The sequence below is a fragment of the Ciona intestinalis genome, chromosome 9 (genome assembly GCF_000224145.3).
Source record: "Ciona intestinalis chromosome 9, KH, whole genome shotgun sequence".
Lineage (NCBI taxonomy): Eukaryota > Metazoa > Chordata > Ascidiacea > Phlebobranchia > Cionidae > Ciona > Ciona intestinalis.
In genome coordinates this window covers 1,259,189-1,282,346 of record NC_020174.2, presented here as the reverse complement: position 1 = coordinate 1,282,346, position 23,158 = coordinate 1,259,189, and the positions used below count along the sequence as shown (strand labels likewise).

Sequence of the window (23,158 nt, the reverse complement as noted above, 5' to 3'; positions counted from 1 at the left end):
GAAAACAAACTGACCATCCTGAGGAGTGCATAGAAAATATCTTTGGAGGGAATGCAAATGACCTTGAAATGATCAAGCATAAGCCGCGTTCCAAGGAGACGGCTAAACTGATCCTAACGGAAAACGACAAATAATGATCAAAGCATGCTTGTGAGTGGGTGGGTGGGTGAACAGAATGAATGGCCAACTTAAACATCATGCATATAAAGCATAGAGAAGGGAGTTGTTACCTTTGCGCTCATGGATCCAGCCACGAGGGAATTAACGATGTTTACGAATTTAACAGCGAATTCATCCGATTGAGCTTTTGTGACCGTTTCCCCACAACCTGTTACAAATTTGTTTATATAAGCATATAATCAAAAACATGACATTCTATTTAACTTAACTGTCCCTAAACTTGGACATTATCTTTACGTCTGATGATGGCCATTTTGATAAAACCATTAGTGACTATTGGGTTAAGGGGCCAAATTGGTTACTGAATGAAGCCCTGAACCATGTATCCATTGGTCATAGGCAAGCGTTGTAACCACTGTGTAGTTGCCAGTATTTTGGTATCCAGAAGTTCGACAATCACTAGATAAGCCCAACATACTGTACGTGTACACAACATAATTAAAACATAGGCAAGTTTAACCCATGCGAAGCACAACCACTAAGTTGACTTACGAGATTTAAAGTTTTCCAAAACAGCTTTTAGATGATCAAGACAACCATGGTTAAGTAACATCATCTGTAATGCTGCTCTGTCCAATGTTTCCAATATGTCAGGTAAAAAACCTGTTAAATATCAACAAAATATAACTACCGTCTGCCTAAACAAAGATATTTATGCGATATATTTAAACGCTTCCAGGCACAGCAATTACAATTTAGACTAGTAGTTTATATATATGTATTCATAACATAACATGTAACTTTGATAATTTCTGTGAATCTGGCCCTGACCTAGTACTCATAAAGTTTATAACAATTCCTAAAACAAAGTAACATGATTTAGTGCCATGAAAAACGTAGCAGACAAAAATTAAACTTAACAAAGAAAACATAATAAGAAATATCTGTTTAGCCTAAAATAACATCTTCAGTCGCTTATTCAAATACAATCTTTGAAATAACATGTAGTTACACTTACACTAACATATTTATGTAAAGCTTACCTAATAGCATAACTTGCATGTCTGGTTCGGAACTTGCTTTGGTTAGTAGTTTAAAATATTCACCAAGTATTGTTGAAACATCAAGTTGACACTGTGGGAATATTTTAAAGTGTTACTGGTTACTGGGTATGTGGGCAAACATGAGACGTTGAACATTAATATTCTATGCTATAATTACAAGCATTCAGTTACATACAAACACAATGATAGTATTATTAAATGTTATCTTTTGTTTATAGTTTTCTACAATACTCTGTACTCAGAATGTCTAGAATGTTTAATAAGAATCTGTCATACATAAGAACTTAGAAGTTTATAAAGGTTAAAACTAACTACCTTGTAAACTGCGCATTTTTTGCATATGTACATATGCTGACATGTGTTAGGTATTCTTTTATTCTGTTTTGTATATTTGCCATTATGTTATAACTACTGTTTTGTTGTACATACCTACATCTTGTATGTAGGCTACAAGTTACATGCTAATTGTAAATTGATTCTTAAATAATTCTTCATTCTCTTTTAATAAGGTTGCTAATATATTGCTTTTACATTTAATTCCAACGTATCAATATGCTTATGGTTTCAAAAATTGCAAATTTTATAGGTTTACCAAATGTGGTATCTAATCATTATAACCTCTATTAACCTATAAACACATTATATCGTCCACACACATGCATGATCATGTACACACCTGTTCACGACCAGCATTATGCAGTGTATGAATCATCTCAACAATAATCTTCAACACCAAGCGAGCGCTATCAACATCCGTTGTCATCGATGTTTCCGTATCTTCCTTAGATTCACTTTCGAGGCCCATGTACTCACTTAAAAACCTGAACAATAAAAGTCACATTAGAATTGTAATTTAGTCTTTCAAATTCAACTGCAAAATTTGTAGCACACAACATTGATAAAAATAATTCTTGACATTTGTTAAAATACCATCGCTAATTGCAATTTAAAAACTTCATAAATGTAACTTTGATTTCTCATGATTGATAATTAAAATTAGTGAGTCCTGTACCAAATGCCCACCATTTTTATAGTGGTTTGTGGTTTCACACAAACATCACATGTCTACTATTAAATTTGACTGATGAGGTTTTATGACCCAGTTTGTGGTCAATTAGTGACCACAAGATAGGGGCAATTGCTGTTAATATCTAACAGGAAGTTACAAAAAGTGTAAACAAATTATTCAAAACATAACGTGAGAATAAACAAAACAAAAAAACAATACTAATAAATTTATGTAACACAAATATGTCCTAAATGTTTTAAAAATTAATAACAAAATACTTTCAGTTTAAACAGACCTTAACATTTAAAAATATTTAAATTAGAAATTAAACTGTTTAATTAAATTTGGGCTATAATATACTTGAGTAATATTTCCAGTGTAGTTGCAGAGGTGATAAGAAGAGCATTTCGTTTCGAACCACACAAGATGGAACCAAAAGTGTTGAGCAATTGACGCTGTAGGGTGTTGGTAAGAGCTCCTGTGTGGATTTGAAGGGTTTCTGAAACATAAATGGTTTTAATGATATATTAATTAAACAAAACGTACTTATTAACACAATGAATAGCATATATTATGAAGTATGGTCTACAGTATTTTAACATGTTTAACCTACTGATAAATTGTTTTTGTACAATTTTTGAAAGGTATAACAGATTGAAATACTAGAATATATTAGATATTATCTTACAATGGTATGTTATAGGTATACGGTTTGAATCCCCCCAATTATGCAATGCATATGTATATACATAGTATACAATTGTATTATAATAGTACCTACCATAAAAGAAAGGAACAATTTCAGCATTTATAAGCGGAACGTTGGTATTAGCTGTTGCTTCAGTTTTATCTCTGAAAGAAAATGAACAAATAAAAACATATTTGGGAACACTGCTTAACTGCTTAAGTTTCAGAAATGTGCAACACTGAGCATAAAATACATATTTTTAGACCAACAACAATTTTTTCTTTAATTTCCTAAAAAGGCTTTTAAATAAATAGGAAAAACAATAAGGTATTCAAGCTCCCTTTTAAATTATATTATAAACTTCTCAAAATAACCTTGTGCAACTGTGGCAAGAAAATGAGCAACAACCAGACAAAATTTGGGGCGAGTTGTTACAAATATGGGGGTGCCAAGGGCCCATGACCCAATAAATCCAGGCTGGCTGCATTTGTGGTCACACATGTTTGCAAATGCTGCTTTTCATAAAAAAAGCAAAAATAACACATAAGTTACACCTCAATAAACATACAACACCTACCCGTCCACACATTTCTTCCAAATTAATTCAGGATCGTAAATTGATTGAAGAAAATGAAGAGAAGTTTTCATGAAATCTTTCAAGTTTTCGTGGTTACGCACATTCTTACTGAACTCACCTTTTCTTAACTAAACAAATGAATTAAAGTTGGTATTTAGGTGTTAATGTATTTTTCTTTGCAACAATACAGCTCCACATATGGTGAAATGTAGCACTAAAATATACCACCTTTCAAAGATTCAGAAAAAAAACACTTACAGCAGATTCAATACTACAACTGATTATATTTATACTTATCCGTATAAAGATTTTAAAAACATTATAATAAAAAGTCCAGAATTAGACTGCATTCTGCTAGGTTAATTTAAGTCAAAACGTGCTATACTGTTTGCTGTGTGAGTCATTCAGCAAACATGTTATATAAATATAATATAAGGCTGCTGTAGTGCTGTACTCACCATTGCAACTACTTGCGATGATATTACAATAACATGCCCGATAATACTGGATGAAAGATTAATCAATGCAAGACTGCCTGTCCTGTTTAACATAAGAAAGGATTATAAGCGATTTGTGTTGTTGGGACAGAAGAACTAAACTAAGCTTTATTTTACTCGGGTATCTCTCATACAAACTTTAACCCGAAGTATATTATGCCTGGTAGCAACGGCAGCAAACTATTCATAGAGATGTTTATTGTTAATGAAAATATTCATGTTATTATAGTGGTGGTCATGGAAAAATAAGATCGGCATTGCTGCAATTTACAATTATTAATGAAAATCTCACTGCATAGTTATAAACATGCCTAGGGCAAATCAAGGCAGCTAAACCACCTTTTGTGAATTGCAAATGCACTCATGGGACATTACGTAGGCAGTGTAGGAGTCACAATTAATCAACACTTCTGTACAAAGTAATTTACAACAAACAGACTCTGCTCTACAAATGATGATATTAATGTCAATTGCCAACATTTAAAAGTATGTATTTTAAAACCTAATTGGTGGTCTCTATGTGACAAATATTGTAATGTAAGCCTACAACCATAAAATCACACTGGTTAATTACTTTATCAAATTTGACAGGAGGTAAAAAAGATTAGTCATAATTATTACACATATTGCAATGACAAAACACTACTAATACAACATGTCACAATTTTTGTATGATTAGTCATGCCTAAAGTCTAAATTTTGGGACAATATTACCCAACACCAGTTCTTACCCAATTATTGTATGCTATGTAGACAATATGAATAATTGCATAAGTATACTATTGGATATCAATTTTTACAATTGTAAAATATTGCAACATTCCTACCTGCACACTACAATAAGTGCTTGGACAAGATATGTGGATAAACGAACATCTGCGATTGTAAATTCAACCGAACATTGATCTTGTAGCAACATAAGCCGTGTATGTATTAGCTGTAATTACAATTCACAGATTTATATAATAGATAAGATTCCTATTACTTAAATTTAGCCTTGGCTATGAAAAATTCTGCAACAATACACCTTTGAGCAACCTAGTTGTCACAATGGTTTTTAAAAGTAGAAACTGTGAGCAATTCCTCCCATCAACATATGATCTTTGAAATTAAGTTAACCAGATATGGCAGTTAACTTTAAAACTACAGCAGCTGCTGCCCAAAATAGTTGCATATTTAGCTTAGTTGATTAAATCAATTTAATCGTCACAGTTTACCTGTAGTAGACCAGATGGTAAATGGTCGAGCAGAATTGATTTGTCGGCAAGTATTCGGTAACAACTGCCAGTCTGTAATGAAGAGAAAATACACCTATTAATTTAACACTGTAGTTTAACAGGCTATACATAAACAAAGTCTATACCTATATACATTGGTTAATTTACTAAATTAAAATATACAGAGCTCCCAGGTAATATTACTTTGGCGCATATGCAATTGATGGTGCAGTATGCCCAAATCCAGATGAAGATCGTATACATTTTTATCTCAATATTTTAAACATTTAAGACAACGATTATGTCAAATAATATGATATGCCCAGTAACATTCAAGCCACACTATAAAGTAAAAATAATACGCGATAATACATTCATACCGGTATGTTCATTTGCTTGACATCTTTTGCATTAAAATCATGTTCAACTAACGGAGCATAAGCACCAACAAATTCCTCTAAGTATTGAAACAAGCTTGAAAGATTACCCTGTAATAATGTGGCATGATTAACTCCTGTATATCATAAACAATTCATTATTTATACAGCTTAAATTGTTGTCTTATATATAAGAAACTAATATGACAATTGTTATACAGGGTGTCCGGTCTGCAAAGTATGACAGGTGCAAATCGTTTACAAACTTTCAGTAACGTCATCAAATTTGTCCCACATACACCAATTAACCAAACAAAACATATATATATATATATATATATATATATATATAATTCTAAAATATGTGAAAAAAGCCTGTTTGAGACGCTGTTTATCCTTAAAACTCTAAAATAGTCATTTGGTATGAACGTTTGAAAATAGTAACAGGTTTAGATTTAATTTAGGGCAAAGTATATGTATATGCATTATATCAGCAATAAAATACAAATTGTTCACGCCACTGAAGTAGTTTTCTATAAATTCAGTACATAGACGTTTCATAGCTATAATAAATTTGTTAAAACAGTAGTTCTTTACCCGAGAAGTATGAAGACTCCACAGTTCGTTTAAATAATTACTTGTCTCCATTTGTTCCTTTGTACAGTACAGTAATAATAGTTTCTATATTTCTATATATCTTATTTCTTGTCCATTTTACACTTAATTAACCGAACTGAATAGGTGAAACGAGTAGAACAACCTAGTTAATAAAACTAAGACACATATATCATCGTTCAAACCAGTTCAGTTTGGAAGTTAGTTCTTGTTTTGAAGTCAGGTGTTATCAGTCGTTTTGGTAAAAACGAACCGGCGGAATGGTGCTTTCGACAACAGTAGTCGTTCTGTCAGTTCTGTTGTCTGCGATAGGGTAGTCGTTTTGTGCTCGGCAAAAATTAGCACTTGTGTTAAAAACCGGGTATCATCTAGACAATTGACTTTATAAAACAATAGACACAATTTTGGGAGCATTTTTTAACAATGCGCAGATACTTACTTTATCTGACTAAAAATACACTTGCTCAAAAGAACTGTTTGTTGTTTAAAGCAGGCTTTATTCCCATATCCAACCAGCAATTACAAACGCGATAACAAACGCATATGTTTTTAACAAAAAATTAGAGACGTATGTACATGACAGTTCAATCGAGATAGATTATAACACTTTATAACAATTACATAGGCACGTCATTCTTGGTAAAGTTATAACAGTGCATATTATTTAGGTTCAAACCTTTTCTAAAATTATTTTATTTTAGCACCAGAATTTATACTTTCACTTTAAAAACAAAATCAGAAAATTTAAATTAAGTACCAGAAATTCTTTGGTGGCAAACACAACATATTTGTACCCTATTAATTTATATTTTTAGCACTTTTTGTTATAAATTGCATTTGTACATTAAAGATTAATAAGCAGCAAAAATAGTAGGATTCAATCCAAAAATTGACAATCCTTGTAATTAGTGGTGGGTTAGTGCAGTAAAAAGCAAGTAAATGATTAAAGAAAATGCGTATTAAGAATTGAGGCAGCATAGTAGAAATTAATAAAGCTAGCTCAATGTTTCTTAATAGAGCTTAAGAGACACGGCCCGCTAAGGATTGAGCTATAAACAAACTACGGCATCAACACTGCATACCAGTTGTGTAAGTGCTACAAAGATGGCTTATGTCAAGTGTCGCTGGAAAGGTAGGACTCTTGTTTTTATGCAGTGGTGACAGGAAATGATTTAAACAGAAACATAGATATATATGTAAGTTAAAAATTAAAATGATTTAGTTCAGTAAGAAATTACAATTGCATTATATTAAAGGTATGTTGGTTGCTAAAAGAAAAGAATTAAACACAATTGCTGGATTTGATAAAATACTGTTGAAAATCCAATACTGGCTAGTGCTGGTATTTGTGCAAAAAGTTAATTCTGGACAAGAAATTAAACTTTTGAGGGAATATTGTTAAATACAATGATATTTATACTTGGATGGAATTACAATGATAGAGACCTGATATGAAATGGAATGGACAGAATTAGTGTTTGCTACGTAATCATTTGACAGGCAATAATAAGTGGACAGGATTCTAGTTAAGAAGTCAAAAAAGCAGAAGCAAAAAGTTTGGCTTAAAAAATTGTGAAAGACATTTGGTCTATGCTAAAAAGTCACGGATATGCATAAAACTTAATATAGGTCATGTATGTAGGCATGGTACACCACTGTATATACACATTTAGACTCCTGTTTCTTCATCAGAGGATATCTTGACAACGATATCATGTAGGTTGTTAACCTCTGCAAGGACCTCACTGTTGGTTGAGTAACTGTTACTTGGATAGCGCTTTTTCTCTTCACTTTCATACTTTTGCGACCGCCTTATTGACCTGTACAGAACAGCAAGACACATACAGTACAGACAAATTGTTCATAGCACTGAATAACATAAAACTAGATTTACAAAATGACAGCAAATCTTTAGTTTGAAGACCAGGCATCCATTATCACAGTATTACTACACAGGTAAAAAAATACACGAAGACAATTTTAAATAAGTAATTTGAGAAATTTGCTTTGAGTAAAATGTAAAAAACTGACAAATCCACACACCTTTTCCTTAGTTCACTTTCACTTAGTTCATTATTTGCGATGGTTTTCCAAATAGCAGTTTGTGCCATGTCCTTGCTGATGTTGACGGTGTGGGGGTCTTGAGGGCTGTACAAACATTATGGGATCATAACAAACCAGGATATAGATCGCCTCATGTCATTGCAAAATTACAATTCCTTGCTTGCTTCGCCACATTTATAGCATATTACACCATAAAGAACTATTAGTAAGATTTTACAGACAAAATAATTAAAAATGTGGTGAAAAAGAATTTATTGAAAAAAATTAAACCAATTTTAGACAAGGAATATTTAAACCAGACTTACTCATAGTTGATCTGTGAGACAGGAATTGTGAGGACTTTTCCATCTTGAAGAGGAACATTTACTGTACCCCCTCCGTACTTACTTAACTGTGAGAAAAATAAGTATTTCTTAAAACATATAAATATAATATATGATATTAGACCAACTGTTTAAAATTCATCCTCACACAAATACATGAGAAAAGTAAGTCAAGGTAACAAAATGTTATTTGTTTAAAATCTTTCTGATCTTCACTATAGGTAAATATAAAACTAATTTGTCTTTAAAACTTTTAATTAAAATACAAAAAGAGGGATGTATTAAATATTTCAACAGTTGTTCCGTACCTCCATGCTATCTTCCTCTTCTTCTTTCTTCTTCTTCTGATCTTCCTTCTTCTTTTTGGTTGACTCCGGCATAAGATCATCGAGCCACATCAGATCCTGTTGCGAGAAGAAGCAAAAGTCGAAGAGTTTGCGAACTCCAACAAGAGCAGCGACCTGGAACAAAGATAAGTCAGAACATGTTTCATATTAATATTATCTTATCAACTAACAAACTGTTGGCCATTTAACCATGTGGTAAAACAATATTTATTGCTTACTGAAAATTTGAAATGAAAATATACCCTGAATAAAACAAATTGCGGCAATAATTTGTTTATCTACTGCTTCATACATTCTGAGGAAAACACTAAATTACACCAGAAAACAGTAAGTGTAGTTTAGTGCTATGGCTCATCTCATCGTAACCAAAGGACACAGGGATCAGTGCTTAGTATTGATATCCTCTGCAGCACATTGCTCCAACCCAGTGGCCACTAATGGTTTGTAGCACCTTGGGTGTCAGGGTAATGGACCAACCACATGGCCTGAATCTCAGGTGCCATGGTGGGCTGTAGGACATTACCGATGTAGAACATAATCATGAAACTCAAACAAGATGAGTTATATAAAATAAAAAGAAATTTTTAATCATTACCCACCATCATAGGGAAGACAATAGATACTGGTGATGTAGACTTGATAACCCAAAGTACAATGAGCCCCAATGCTTGGAAAGCAGTGAACAAGTAAACCTTAGGTAGTGGTACATGGCGGAGATATATAAAGTCAGGTTGGTGCTTTGGTGGCATCAAGAATAATTTCAAACGATCAAAGAATTGAACACCTGGTTGAAAGAATGTGTATGATTGGTAGAAATATTGATTGAATGATGAAAGAACTTAATGAAATAATAAAAATATTTTTAAATAAAATAAAAACTGTTTGATGTATTAATAAACAAATGCCGACACGAATATTACAGACCCACTGTTCAGTTCGCACTTTTTAAACAGAGAATTTGTTTGTATAACCGAAAACACTCCAAAAATTGTCTAAGTTCCAGTTATGAGTATTTTTTAACAGTTTTTAAAAAAATACAAATGTTATCCTTTATCTGCACTAATATATTTTTTACCTTTCAATGAAGAAACCCCCATGTATAGGAAGACACCATACAGCACAGGCATTGGAATGTATTTCAGTATAGGGGTCAAGAAAACTGACACCCCTATCATTAAGAATATCATGATTCCCGTCACCCTTTGTTCACGGACCCCTAAAAACTTGGGGATTTCCCCTGGGGCTGTGGTTTGGGACTCCATCCTCAAGGAGTTAACGTGGGTGATGCTTAGAACTGTCGCAGCCACGAACCAAGGAAGACCCATCACTGAGCAGATGATCAACATCACGGACACAACAAGAAGATCAAGATGATACCCGCATCCTTTCTGTAAGTGAGAATATTTCGTATAAAGCAATGATATTCTACCGCTGTTGTATAATTACACAAGTGCCATAGCAAAGTGGTTGGTGTGTCTCTAGCCTACAGTTTAGGGTTCTAGGCTTGGCACTGCTACCATTGCCAGCTAACCTCTTTAACTGCAAATGTTTCAAACTCAGTGGTCAGACAACTTTTGATGATAAAAATGATAGGCTACTTATTTTATCCTTGCATGGCAAAGCAACAACAGTCGTTCTAACATGGGTGTTCTGCCACGTAATTCAACTTCGTAGGTGATTTTTGAATTTTTAATTTATTTTTAGCATGGCAGATAGTTTAGACAAACAATAAAGAACATACACTGCAACATACACACAAATCCTACCCTTAGTTTATTCTCCTTTCTGTTGACAATGACAGCTGTGATTTGTTGGTCCATGAATATAAGTATGGTGGCAAGTAGAGCAGGTAATATGGCCATTGGAATCGACCACCATTCGTTCTTTCCCAATGGATCAATGAACCATGTTCTGTCATTTCTTGTCGGCTAGAAAATCGTTTTCATAATAGTAATGTAAGAAACTTGTTTAACACCTTCAGTATTTAGTATTACTTCATTATAGTTATGATATAAGTCCAGCCCCGTGGCTTAGTGGTTAGGCACTGCATTGTAACCCTGTCTGATACTCGTCACTGGTACAAAACCGTTGGTATGTGTTATTGCGCAGGACACTTGAACATTGTCCCAAACCCAGTGGTTTTATGGCAGACAAAACATTAACTTACTTGTTTTCATATAACAAGCAAACCAGACTATTTTCAACCATAACTAATAATATCATTATACAGTAGGGTGGAGAAAGATGGAACACCTTTACATTCTATTTTCTCGTCCCATTTGGTAGCAAACAAAGAACATTCAAAAAATTATAAAACTGTATCCTCACAACTCCCATAAACCGTTTTTAATTGTTTAAAACACGATTAGGGTATTTGGATATTATGTTCTAAAGGTGTCCCATCTTCCCCCGCAGTACTATAGCTATTTTTAACCTTACTGATAAGCTGTAGCACGCATAAAACAGAAGACAAACATACTTTACACACACCAGCCATCTTACCCTGAATGATTCTGGTACAATAAGTTTGGAAGTATCCAGGTCCATTAGAATGTCAAACAGAACCATCAGACCAATACCAATGGTGACGGCAAAGTCACTGATGATGGAACGAACCTGTGTGAAAATAACAGACAAAGACTTAAGCATTTAACTAATTTTCTATTCTGAATTATTTTTGGTCAAGGTGAAAAGAGTTTTAGAACTGAAATTTTTTTTAAAATGATCACCGCAAAGGACAATGAGAATAACTGTTTGGCGATACAGGACCAATAGGGCCACTAACGTGTTGAATTATAAAAAAGTACACTCCCGAAAAAAAAAACCTTAAATTTAATGTGAATTGGTATGGGAAAATAGAAAAATACTCTTTACACCACAAACAAGATATAAAATATCTGAAAAAATGACGAAAACCTGTGGGTTTTCCAATCTCACCTTGGTGGGGAAATATCTTGAAGTTTTAATCGATTTCAACGTCATAGAGATCACAAAAGTTCCAAAGAATAAAATAACTGACATAAGCATTGCATCTGGTGCATATGGACATGAATCCCCATACAAGTTTCCACATGCAGTGTTCATACATTCCTGTGTAACAAATAGTTAAATAGAGCAAATATATACCCAAGGAGTGGACAATGTTATTACAGCATAATTCACTATGTTTTTACAGTAAAACCCAATTCAATTTTCCGCTACCCACTTTAAAAGAACTGTAAACAGTATTTTATCAAACATATAATAACTCTTAAGTCTGCCCAATAAAATAATAAGAATGTAATATTTTGAACAAGCCAGGTCTAATTTTCAAAACACAAAAAAACCCACTAAGACAGTAATACTTTTAAACAACATCTAATTATAACAAACTCACATGTTTTGTCTGGTTGATCCAATCCACGGTATCAGTATTATTGATGAAAGTAACATTGTCAGCATAGGCACACATGTAGGATGTGTTGCTTGTTTTGAATAAAATACCTGTAAAAACAAAAATGTTAAGAATCGGCCCAAGTGTATGGTTATTATGAAACAAAAGATTAATTTATAATTTGTTACATGTATACACACTTTGAAAGTTACATATTTTTATTGCACTACAATGTTATAGAGGTTACTCTTAATAAAATATACTGGTTTGCTGTCCCTTAAATGGGAAGTTATTTATAGGTTAGATAAATTAACTTAACTTTTTTCATGGAAAACAGTAGAAAATTTCAAAATGGGAATTCTTGTTTATAACATACTGAAACCAGACCTTATGCCAAAAAGATATACCCAGCCAGTTAAAAGTCATTTATAATAATAGTATATATTAAGTTACCGTGTGAGCTGCCTCCATGAGATCTTGATAAGGCTTCCTTTGATTGAATAATCATTTCATCCACAGTTGAGTTTGTAACATTATGTTGGTTCAAGTCAGGCGGAAGGCATTCACATCTGATTTATAAATATAAGTTAAATGTAAAAAAAAATTTTACCAAAAAATACATTGGGTTTTTTAACTGTTGGGCTAAAATTTAATTTTTAAATCTCTGCTTATACTTAATTTGTATATAAACTAACAAGCACACTGAACACATATACCGAATATGGGTAAATGTATTACCATGTAAGTTTTATTACTAATACAATATTGTTGCTAATTATAAAGGCCGAATTATTCAACTCAAAATGGTAAATGGTTGGCCGTAACCATAATTGGAACCCCGGCAATGCTGCAATAAACTCTACAATCCATAAGATATTTATAATGAGTAATACCAAAATTTTACCATGAAATAACATCAATAAGTTGAGCAACAGTTTAATTAAATGAGCAATATCCGTAGTGGAATATAAATAAATAACTTTGCCTTTTGTTGGGGGTGGTTAGCAGGGTCAGTGGGTCACTATGACTAACTTGAAGGTTTTGTTATGAATTTTAACTTATGTTATGCCATTAGAAGCTCCACTGTTAACCTGAGCTCAAAGCTCATGTTTAATGTTTATAAAAGAAATTTGTGGCATGTTTAACGTTTATACAAGAAACGGCAGGATGCTACTCACCCATATTGTGTAATAAGATCAGGGTTCCATCCGTACCAGATTTTATGTTTGTCGCCTTCATGGATCAATTTCTAAAAAAATATTTTTAAAAATTAATATTCAAGTATGAAAGTATCCAAAGGTTAAATTTGATTTTAATATCCAAAATAGATAGTCAAGTAGGTATAAAAGTTTAACTAAAAGGTAATACATTACAAGGCATCTAAAACTGTTGGGTAAAATCAAGAAAATGGAAAATACCAACCTAAATCTCACTACCTAAGAAAGGTATACAACCCACTGGTACCTATAACATATAAGACTTGAATATTTATACCAAACTTATCTAAAAATATAGCAAGAGCATGAACAAACTGTTTGTTTAGTAAAATGTCATAAATATATTAATATAATCACCTTAAATGCTTCGTATATGAAGATCAATGATATAAGAGCAGAGAATGATTCTTCAGTGTAGCGTGTGACATATGATATCAAACTACTCGCATCAAGTGCCACTGAAAATATAGGTTATATGTGAACAAGTCGGTATGTAATAACATAAGGCATCTATATAACTTATATCAGAATGCTTTTATGTTTATCTTCGAAGAAAGATGAATCACTTGTGGTTGACTTGAGGTTCTAATAAACAATGAAAACACAGCAGAGGTATATTCTGTTTTTCCTATGTACAATAGTCCTACAGGACCTCATGTTATATTCAGTTTACCCTATGATTACTTTATATATAGTGGCTAATATGATATTACATAACTAGAACGACAATATTAAATGTATATGCAATGAAATGACCTTTTTGTTTGTTACGTTTTCGTAACAGTATACCAAATAATTTTCTTTCTATTTAAGAAAATATTGATATTGTTAAAAATAACACCAATGTAAAGTTATACTCTACCAAGTCCAATGCATATAGTTCCTGTCCATACACCAACCCAGAAACGAAAGGAAATATATTCAATACCAGCAGATCTGTGATGTTAAAATAATTATTGAAAATAACGACAAATGGGGGCTTAATTTTATATAACAAATTAAATACAACTAAAACAGTATATTTCATAGGGAAGAGAACTAACTTTAAAAACAGGTTGATATCATATGTTATACAAGCAAGTTTGAAGCTAAAAAAGCTTTTATTTTTTATTATTATTCAACAAATTAATCATTGAGGTTCCCGGTGTTTTACAACTATGAGTGGTAACTCTAATTTAGCACCGTAAAACTGCAAATTCAAAATCGTTACGCCTATGATGCCTATACAATGTATGGACACAAACATACGTGCAAATCTCAAACATGATCTTTTCAAACACAAGAATCGGACCCGTGCTTCCTATAATAGTAAGTGGTTGGCCAGCTAACAGATGGAATGAGATGCCGGATATTGCCCCACCAAATATTGACTCCATTGTACCCTGGAATGTATTACACAATAATAGAATAAACTATTACATAACAATACTATCAATTATTAAGTGTTTAAACTCTCTGGGGTTAAACATTGGTTTTCAAGTTACAAGCTTTGGTTTCATGCACGATTTAAATATTAAATAGGATAGAAAAATAGACAGAACAAAATTACACACAAAAAACTAAAATGGCATTTTTTGAAGGCTTTCAAACTTAAAGTTCTTTTTGTTAATCTTTAGAATAGCAAAGGCATAATGAAAGTTGTTTTTTTTTGCAGAAAACAAGCAAAAAAACAAACATACTTAATTTACTTAAAGTAGGCACACAAATGTATCTAAATCAGTGTAAGGTGACATACGCGCTCGATACATTGGCGTTCTGTCACTTTTATCTCTAAGCTGATAAAACAAGACTCACGATGTAATTGTGCGTAGCATCGCCCAGCAAACCTCCGAATGTTACGATTGGGGTCAGGATGGCAAAGTAGAGAAAGATGAACGATGCAAGACACTGAATGCTTAAACAATCTTTGAAGTCGGAGAAATAGAAAGGTGCTTTCCGTTTCACGTCTTCAATCAAACCACCAAAGAATCTGCAAAAAAACAAAATATCGTGGTCTGTGAAATTAAACAAAAGGCACCAATAATTGTGCAAACAATGGTGCACAAAAAAATATAATTTTACATTTAGGATTTTCAGTGATGCTTGTAACATATGTTGTAATGTAAGGTCTTGTTTCAAGGTGAGAGTTTTATTAAGACTAGAAAATGTGTTTGATTAAATAAGTAAAATATGTACTCATCGGAAAATTGCCAAATGGGAAATTAAAATCTTCTAAACACTTATTTACGATCAACATGGTTTATTTGATGGCATTGATTATTTTATGTTCTGCCCATTGCTACGACTGACCTGGTGATTTAAACTAAAGGCTGTGTGTACAAAGCATGTCAGGATATATTTGTTTGCTGGATAAACCTTATAAACCAGCTTCCTCATTAAAACATTATTAAAAACGTAAATGAGCAATATCCTTAGTGGAATAAAAATAAATTTGGTTTGTGTGGTTTTTAAAGGCAGTGGGTCACTATGACTAACTTGAAGGTTTTCTTATGAAGTATAATGTGTGTTAAATTGAGACTTTCTTTCGGTGAGAAAAACAAACATTCACCATTTTAACAATCTGTCTATCAAACAGTTTAAAAAAAAACATTTAAAAAAACAGAAATTGCTTTAACCCTATGGTCAGTAACTGGTTGTTCAAGTTGTCAGCTATACAGAAACTAAAAAACAAGACCAGGCACAAAGTTATATACTTGGTACGTTGGTAGTATGTAAGCGCGGCCATGCGGTATAGAGTTTATAAAATGATACACCCAAGTTATAACTTAAACTAAACTCCCACATAAAGATTAATAAATGAGAATCCTTTAAAGTTAAATAGTTCAGTTTATTTAATTAAATAATAGCTTAAGTAAACATCCTTAAATCTGACCCACTGATCCTCTTACCAGTTGGTGGTTATTGAGATATTGACCTAAATACAAACTCCTGCTGGTTTGGCAAATCACGGATATTGGAAATCCAGGATAAGTTTAATAAACCGCAGTTTATTAAACTGAGGTTTCATATCCACACATTATATAAGTGATATATGGGAGACATGCTCCATGGGAAAATCAAACCCAAACACTAAACCACACGCACGACTACTATATAAAATTAAACAGAGTTTGCTGCTGGGCAACTAACTACTGCTGAGCTGAGCATACAAAAATAGGAAAAGGTAAAGTTTAAACAACTGTGCAACTAAGTTGTAGCTTTAAATGGAAATAAAGAAAATAATTTAATTACGCTTCATTTTATGTTGATAATAAAAAACTTAGGCATCATCTGAAGTAAAAAGATCAAACCTTAAAAGTTATATAATTTATACAAAAAGTTTAAAAAACTTTAAAAAATTATATAAAATACAAACTTGAATACAAAAAAATATATAAAATACAAAAAATGTATTTTCCCATAAATATTTGATACAGATTTACTGTAACAAGTAGAGAAATAATAAACGCAAAATAATAATCAACTAAGTTAACATAACATACACCTTTACCTCCCAGTCCGTTGTAGTTCAGGTCCCAACACATGTTCGGGCAATTCATCTTCCATCTTCTTCATTCCTCCATTTTGTTTTGTTTCCAATCGCTTTTTCTGTTTTAAAATTAAAAATTAGTTAAAAAATGTTTGTCAAGTGATCGGTTTATGAGAGTGGGCCCTTTAAAAATATTCAACCAAATTTTACATTTTAGGCGATCCAGACTTTAAAATAAAAGAGAAATAAGGAAAATGTTAAGAATTTGGTTTTTAAATAAAAACAGGGAATGTGATGTCTTCCATTGGAGAATTTACAATAAAGAATCTTTTTGGCATTCTAGGTTACAAAAATCATAACGTAAAAAAGCATTGTCATCAAAATCCTTTTTAAATAAACAGGGGTCTATGTGTTGTACAGAGGAGTCATCGTACAACATCAATGAGGATTATCACGAACCTGATTCCCAGGAAGATCTTTTGGAGGTTCGATCCTAATGCTTGCATCCCACTCACCGGGTGGCAGCACAGTGACTTGGTCGAGAAACTCATCGATGCCTGATAATAGATCGGCGCGTGTCTTTGCTTTGTATGCTACTTCATGGAACACCTGTGAAAGTGGGGAATAATAGTTGAGGGTAAAAGATTGGACCTTATTTGTACAGTAGACATTTTTTATGTCAATACAGTCGGTTTGGGGATTAATAATAAACCAATTTTGAATACCTTGGTAATAGTATTCTCAAATTCAAATTAAAAAAAAAAGAAGTTACAAGAGTACTTTAAAGTTTAGGGTAATACATTCTGCTTCATTCGGCTGTAAGGGGGTATTTAGGGCTTAGGCCAAAACAGTAGACTTGCTTAGGCCAATAAGAATGTCTTCGCATAAAACATTGATTCTCTTTCACGTAATACAGTAACGCTCATTAAGTAGCTAAAGTTAAAATTTGTAAGCTGATACAATGGGAATTTTTTGGATAATGCAAAATACATTTTTAGGCAATAGAATTGGTCTTTGAACATTACAATGAATAAAAAATATTCCTGAATGGGAATTGCGAAGTGAAAATGTATTTTGATATCTACTTAGGAACAATAAAAGAAGGCAATTAAAAAGGTCTTCTAAAGGGAAAGGGATATTTTAGTAAGCAGTTGACATTTGAATTACCTCATCTGCCATCAGAGTAGCAATAGATCGTCCAATTTCATGATATTGTTTGTAGTTTCCCACTGGTCCCAACAGAATGAATAGAAACCGCGTTGGAATGGGAACCTCAGTTAACCGACCTGACATGAATTGAAAGTTCATTGAAAAGTTTTGTGGTTACTGCACAAAGGAGCAGTTTTCATTGTGGTCTGTAGTGGCGTATATAGGACAATATAAACAGGCAGAAGGCAGTGTCGAAACAACTTAAATTTGAACAAATTTCTAATTTGCTATATATAACACACAACAACACAACTATGCTACATGAAGATATTAAAAAAGGGGAAAAGATTTTAAAGAAAATCAAAAATCATACTTCAAAAGCTGAGACAGAAAATTAGTACTGAGGAAAAACAACTACTGTATTAGTCATTACATCTAAAAGTATGTTTCGAAAAGAGTTTCAAACTAAATTCCACAAAAAAAATTGTTAAATGAGAACAAGCAACAAATAACCTTAACAAAACAATAAATCCTCCTGCTGAAAAATGATAAACAAATAAACATTTAATACATAATGGCACAAATATTTTAACACCATTTTAATTTATTTAATCAATATTACTAAAGGTCAAATATGATAAAAATATTGTTTTTTATACTGTTTAACAACAAGGGCAAATATAGACTGAAACACACTCTATTTAATGTATCATTACATTTTTATTTTGGGTAAACACAGTTTAGATAAGTTCTTAATATTGAGTTTTTTAACTTAGTTTTCAAATCTAATTTTTATCTGGTAGCAGGGGGTAACATGCCACTTCTAGCAGGGGGTAACAGGCCACTTCTAGCAGGGGGTAACAGGCCCACAAAATCTCAGGTAACATGGCATGTCACATTTAAGTCCTCACCCACATAAAATAGAACCGACAGTGGAATAACACGCAGTCGATAAAGAAGAAGACTCTCATCACTCACCCAAACATACACTTTCATTAAGTCTCACAAAAGCAATGATCCTGTGTTCAAGGAAATCCACTTCTCCAATTAGAACATTTGATGCTTCAGATCCCGAAGGAATTTTCTTCATAAAGTTTGGAACCTGTTTAATATAAAATGCTCATTATTTCAACATGTGTGTTCTTTTACTTATTTTTCATTAATCATATGTAATTTCTTTTAAAGAAACAAAATGTAGGAAAAATTTACCCAAAACATTCAAAACCCATAAAGTTTTTAAATAATATTGAGTGTAACTTAAATATATACTTAAAAAGAATTAGTTGTAATTTTTCACTTTTAAAAAAGAACAAATAAACAAAATTAGGGCAAATTTAATGAACTAAACAACAGCTGTGTTAAAACTCTATCGTGATTTATCGTTTCAGTATTTCAGCGCATTTGTATGGCTGTAGAGTTAGTTACTGCAACACAGACGTGCCCTTGTTCCACCCTTTGCATACCACGTGTCGGGTTACAAGGAAGGATTATTACCACACACACTGCACAGGCATTCATGCAGAACCGGCAAGGTCACCTTGTACAACGTGCTCAATGAGGTGAGGCATACCAAGAGCATACCAAGAGCAAGCATTGCATTAACATGGAAGCGCCAAACAACAAAACCCCTCTAAAGTACATATCCATATAAGGGTATTAAAGTATATAATGGAGCGATTCATTTATACAACTGACATGCTTTGTTTTAAAGCCTAGAATATAATCTTTACAGCTTATTTAGTAAAGTATAACAGCAAATTAAACATTATACGGCTTTACCTTTAATTTATTTTCCAATGTATAAATTCAATTAAACATTTTAATTTTTTATAATAAAACATTCTTTTATTTCTCTTAACCATTCTTAAAGAAACTTCATTTTTTACATTTATTCATAATTATGAGGATTATGCTCTGACCTTGTTCTTTTTTTCAGGATTTTCAGCAAAACTGTTTTGTTGGTCCAAGCTCATTCCAGCGAAAGATGAATTAGTGACCATGCTCTTGTTGCGACCGATGGAGCTAGGTGCCGTGGTGCTACCTGTCATTCCTGCGCATTCAATCATTGTTAGACGGTACTTCTAAATTGGTCAATAATATTAAGTAACAGGATGTAGGAGGGGGGTAATTTAAAACTACAAATTGTTTTTCATTAGTGCGAGTCATAGAGTTATTAATGCAATAAAAAAGCTCTTTGCTTGGTTTATCATATAATAAATAGCTATAAACCAAGTAAAGTAAACTTAAATCTGTTGAATATTGCACAAAAAGTGTAAAATACATTAACAAGGGCCAAACTGAAAAAGAATAAGTAAGAACATTAATATGGATCTATTTTAAACATAAAATATACTTCAAAATTACAGTAGATTTAACTATAAATCACAGAAACATAAATTCACATTTTTTAAATTATACATATATACTTCACCTAGTTAAAACAAAAATACCTTTCTTTTTGTCATCCGAATAATTTTCCCTCCTCCCCACCAAGTTAGCAACCGATTTAACGGAAGCCACTCCCCTCTTCTTCTCCCCCTGGTGTTCATGTCCACTTAGCAAAGCCGTTCGTACACGTTCACGCAATTCATCATCATGGGGAAGATGACCTTTGTTAACCATCTGGTCAAGAACCAAGTCTGTGAAAAAGTTAAAAAATAGTTGTTATTATTATATTATACTATTAAGAAAAAGATGGAACTACTTTGCATCAGGCAACTTGGCCAATTACAGAAATAATAGAAAAAAAAAAGAGTTTTAAAAAATATTTTTTGGAATCAAAAAGTTGTTTTTATAAACTCTTTAAAACAGCAGCCTAACCAATGTTAAAACTTGATTTAGAGAAAATATAATTACCTGCAATTTCGGTGATTTCCTGTGCCACCATATCAAGTTGGACCACCCCGTTCAAAATACATGAACGAAGCTCAAACAAACTGTGTAGACTCAATGTTGCAACATGGGGTTTGCTCCATCTATCCCCACCTTCCTCCACACATTCCTCAAACTTTATCCACCTAGAGAATGATTTTGAAATTTAACAAATTGCCCGGCAAATGCATTTTAAATTGAGGATACAGGTTTAAGCTTGGCATGCTAGCATTGCTGATTTGTCGTTATACGTCCTTGGGCAAGAAAAGTTCAAACGACAAATCAAACCTGAGCCATGGCACGACCTTTATTGCCATGTGAATATAAGATACATTTATATAAACTTGGTTGCTGTATTTTTATTGGCTATTCTATATGGCTCCTTACTGCCAATGCTTCCATAAACCGCACAAAAAATGCTAGACAAAATTTTACTCACAAGCTTTATTCGAGTATAGTCAAGTAGTTCTAGTTAAATAGGGCATAAAATAAATTGGGTTAATAGGTTAACTAATTCACAATAACAAGTATTATATTAAAAGTGTTTTTGCACGCTTGTTTTGATTTGCAAGCCACAATTTGTTCTACTCTTGGAAACCAATCATATAAATAGATTTTCTGTTGTGGTGTTCATTAAATATAATTACTATCATCTAGTACCACAAAAGTACTTTAAACATATTAAAGTAATGTGAGATACATGTGGTGGTTAATGTGGTCATTCTCATTATAATTACACCTGTTGCTAATGCAAGTAAATAAATATTTTATAAGTTTACGAGTATGGAAATGTGAAAACAAAAACACGCTTCCTGTAACTTTACATATCACAAATGTCAATGTATAAGTTGTATAATGTAACTTAAGATAAAAAGGCTTAAGGCTAAACTAACAGACATTTACAGAACAACAGAATTTCAATTACATCTCTTGTGCGCAAAAACATAATTTTCTCAAAACATTATTGTTTTGTTTTCGTTGTTGAAAAACAACTATAGGAAAAGCAAAACCAGTATATTCTATTGGATTAGGAGACATAAAAATTTATACATATGTATATGTTGTTGTTCTCAGGTGCATTTTATATGTATTTCGGTATTTTTAAAAATGAATATTATAAGATTATAAAACAAACCATTGCCGAGAGAGCAGTTTTACAAATATGTTTAATATATATAAATATATATATAAGTAATGAAGTTGAACATAACCTAATATTGCATGTCAACTAAATCTCAATGTGGTGATTGACGCAACATACATGTTATAGTTGATTGTTTTAGGAAACGCTGACTTCCCAAATACCGGTGATGACATAATAAACGTGTGTGACAAATGTGACAATCGATTTATTGTAATGCGCTGTAATTATTTATAAGTTCAATCATGTTTTTCAACTTTAATATTTTGTAAATTTTTTAACTACGCAAACGAACACAGATGTTTAAACTAGAAAATAAACTTCAAAAACTGAAAAAGTGCAGCCTGAATTTTTTCAAGCACAAAAAGATAAAACTATAAAATTTTAAATATAAATATGTCTTATATCTTTACTATGATTATACCTTGCTGTTTCTCTCCACACAGTCTCTCCATCATCTTCAACTTTCAGTTCCTCCATCTCAGTGAAGAGGCAGGGAGTTCCATCACATCCAAGGAGTCCGGCATCATCTCTATCCGGCTCGCTTCCAAGAATAAATTGGACTTGTTGGTTCGGAGGAAGGACTGAGGAATAATGGAAGTCATTATTTATCAAGAGATTGTAATAAAAAGCGATAAACCTACCATTCCAAAAGATTTAAGTTTTTCTGTTGGTACTAAACCGAATATAGGTAAAACACAATATACATTATATAGTAGGGTGGGGGAAGATGGGACACCTTTAGCACATAATATCTAAATATCCCGATCATGTTTTAAACAATTACCAACGGTCTATGGGAGTCGTGAGGTTATGGTTTTATAATTCTTCGAATGTTCTTTGTTTACCACTAAATGAGACGAGAAAATAGAGGTAAAAGGTGTTCCATCTTCCCCCAACCCAGTGTACATATAAACAGAAAAGGCCAATAACAATGGGTTTACAAGTGTATTATACATAGGACTGTTCCATTAATTATTACTTAATGTTTTTTCCGCCATGCTGAAGAAAATAAACAGTTTGTACAAATATGAGGCGAA

General features: G+C 32.5%; 2 protein-coding genes across 3 annotated transcripts in view; both read right to left on the bottom strand.

The window, feature by feature from the left end:
* Positions 1–6,330, bottom strand: part of LOC494369 (neurobeachin-like protein 1) — a 28,846-nt gene extending 22,516 nt beyond the window's left edge. The window contains exons 1-13 of one of the 2 annotated variants that reach the window (XM_018813194.2): positions 6,147–6,330; positions 5,553–5,660; positions 5,173–5,244; positions 4,783–4,892; positions 3,917–3,998; positions 3,459–3,586; positions 2,975–3,045; positions 2,554–2,692; positions 1,861–2,005; positions 1,164–1,254; positions 673–783; positions 231–328; positions 15–113 (exon numbers count right to left, since the gene is read on the bottom strand). In XM_018813194.2, the coding sequence (XP_018668739.1) occupies positions 15–113; positions 231–328; positions 673–783; positions 1,164–1,254; positions 1,861–2,005; positions 2,554–2,692; positions 2,975–3,045; positions 3,459–3,586; positions 3,917–3,998; positions 4,783–4,892; positions 5,173–5,244; positions 5,553–5,660; positions 6,147–6,197 (1,305 nt within the window). In that variant the 5' untranslated portion in view covers positions 6,198–6,330. The remainder of the gene's footprint in view (positions 1–14; positions 114–230; positions 329–672; positions 784–1,163; positions 1,255–1,860; positions 2,006–2,553; positions 2,693–2,974; positions 3,046–3,458; positions 3,587–3,916; positions 3,999–4,782; positions 4,893–5,172; positions 5,245–5,552; positions 5,661–6,146) is intronic. The other variant, XM_009861329.3, reaches the window with a different exon arrangement.
* Positions 6,331–6,640: 310 nt separating this feature from the next.
* On the bottom strand, positions 6,641–22,696 carry LOC100183987 (electroneutral sodium bicarbonate exchanger 1). The gene is made up of 24 exons (XM_026835864.1): positions 22,543–22,696; positions 20,963–21,123; positions 20,557–20,745; positions 20,026–20,156; positions 19,085–19,208; positions 18,125–18,243; positions 17,417–17,566; positions 16,979–17,076; positions 15,283–15,457; positions 14,737–14,870; positions 14,351–14,424; positions 13,846–13,946; positions 13,450–13,520; positions 12,725–12,840; positions 12,275–12,381; positions 11,836–11,988; positions 11,401–11,514; positions 10,665–10,826; positions 9,974–10,286; positions 9,498–9,682; positions 8,860–9,012; positions 8,616–8,619; positions 8,208–8,312; positions 6,641–7,984 (listed from the first exon to the last, which is right to left on the bottom strand). The coding sequence occupies exons 1-23, from the start codon at positions 22,596–22,598 to the stop codon at positions 8,230–8,232; spliced, it is 2,973 nt and encodes a 990-aa protein (XP_026691665.1). The 5' UTR covers positions 22,599–22,696; the 3' UTR covers positions 6,641–7,984; positions 8,208–8,229.
* Positions 22,697–23,158: the final 462 nt, after the last annotated feature.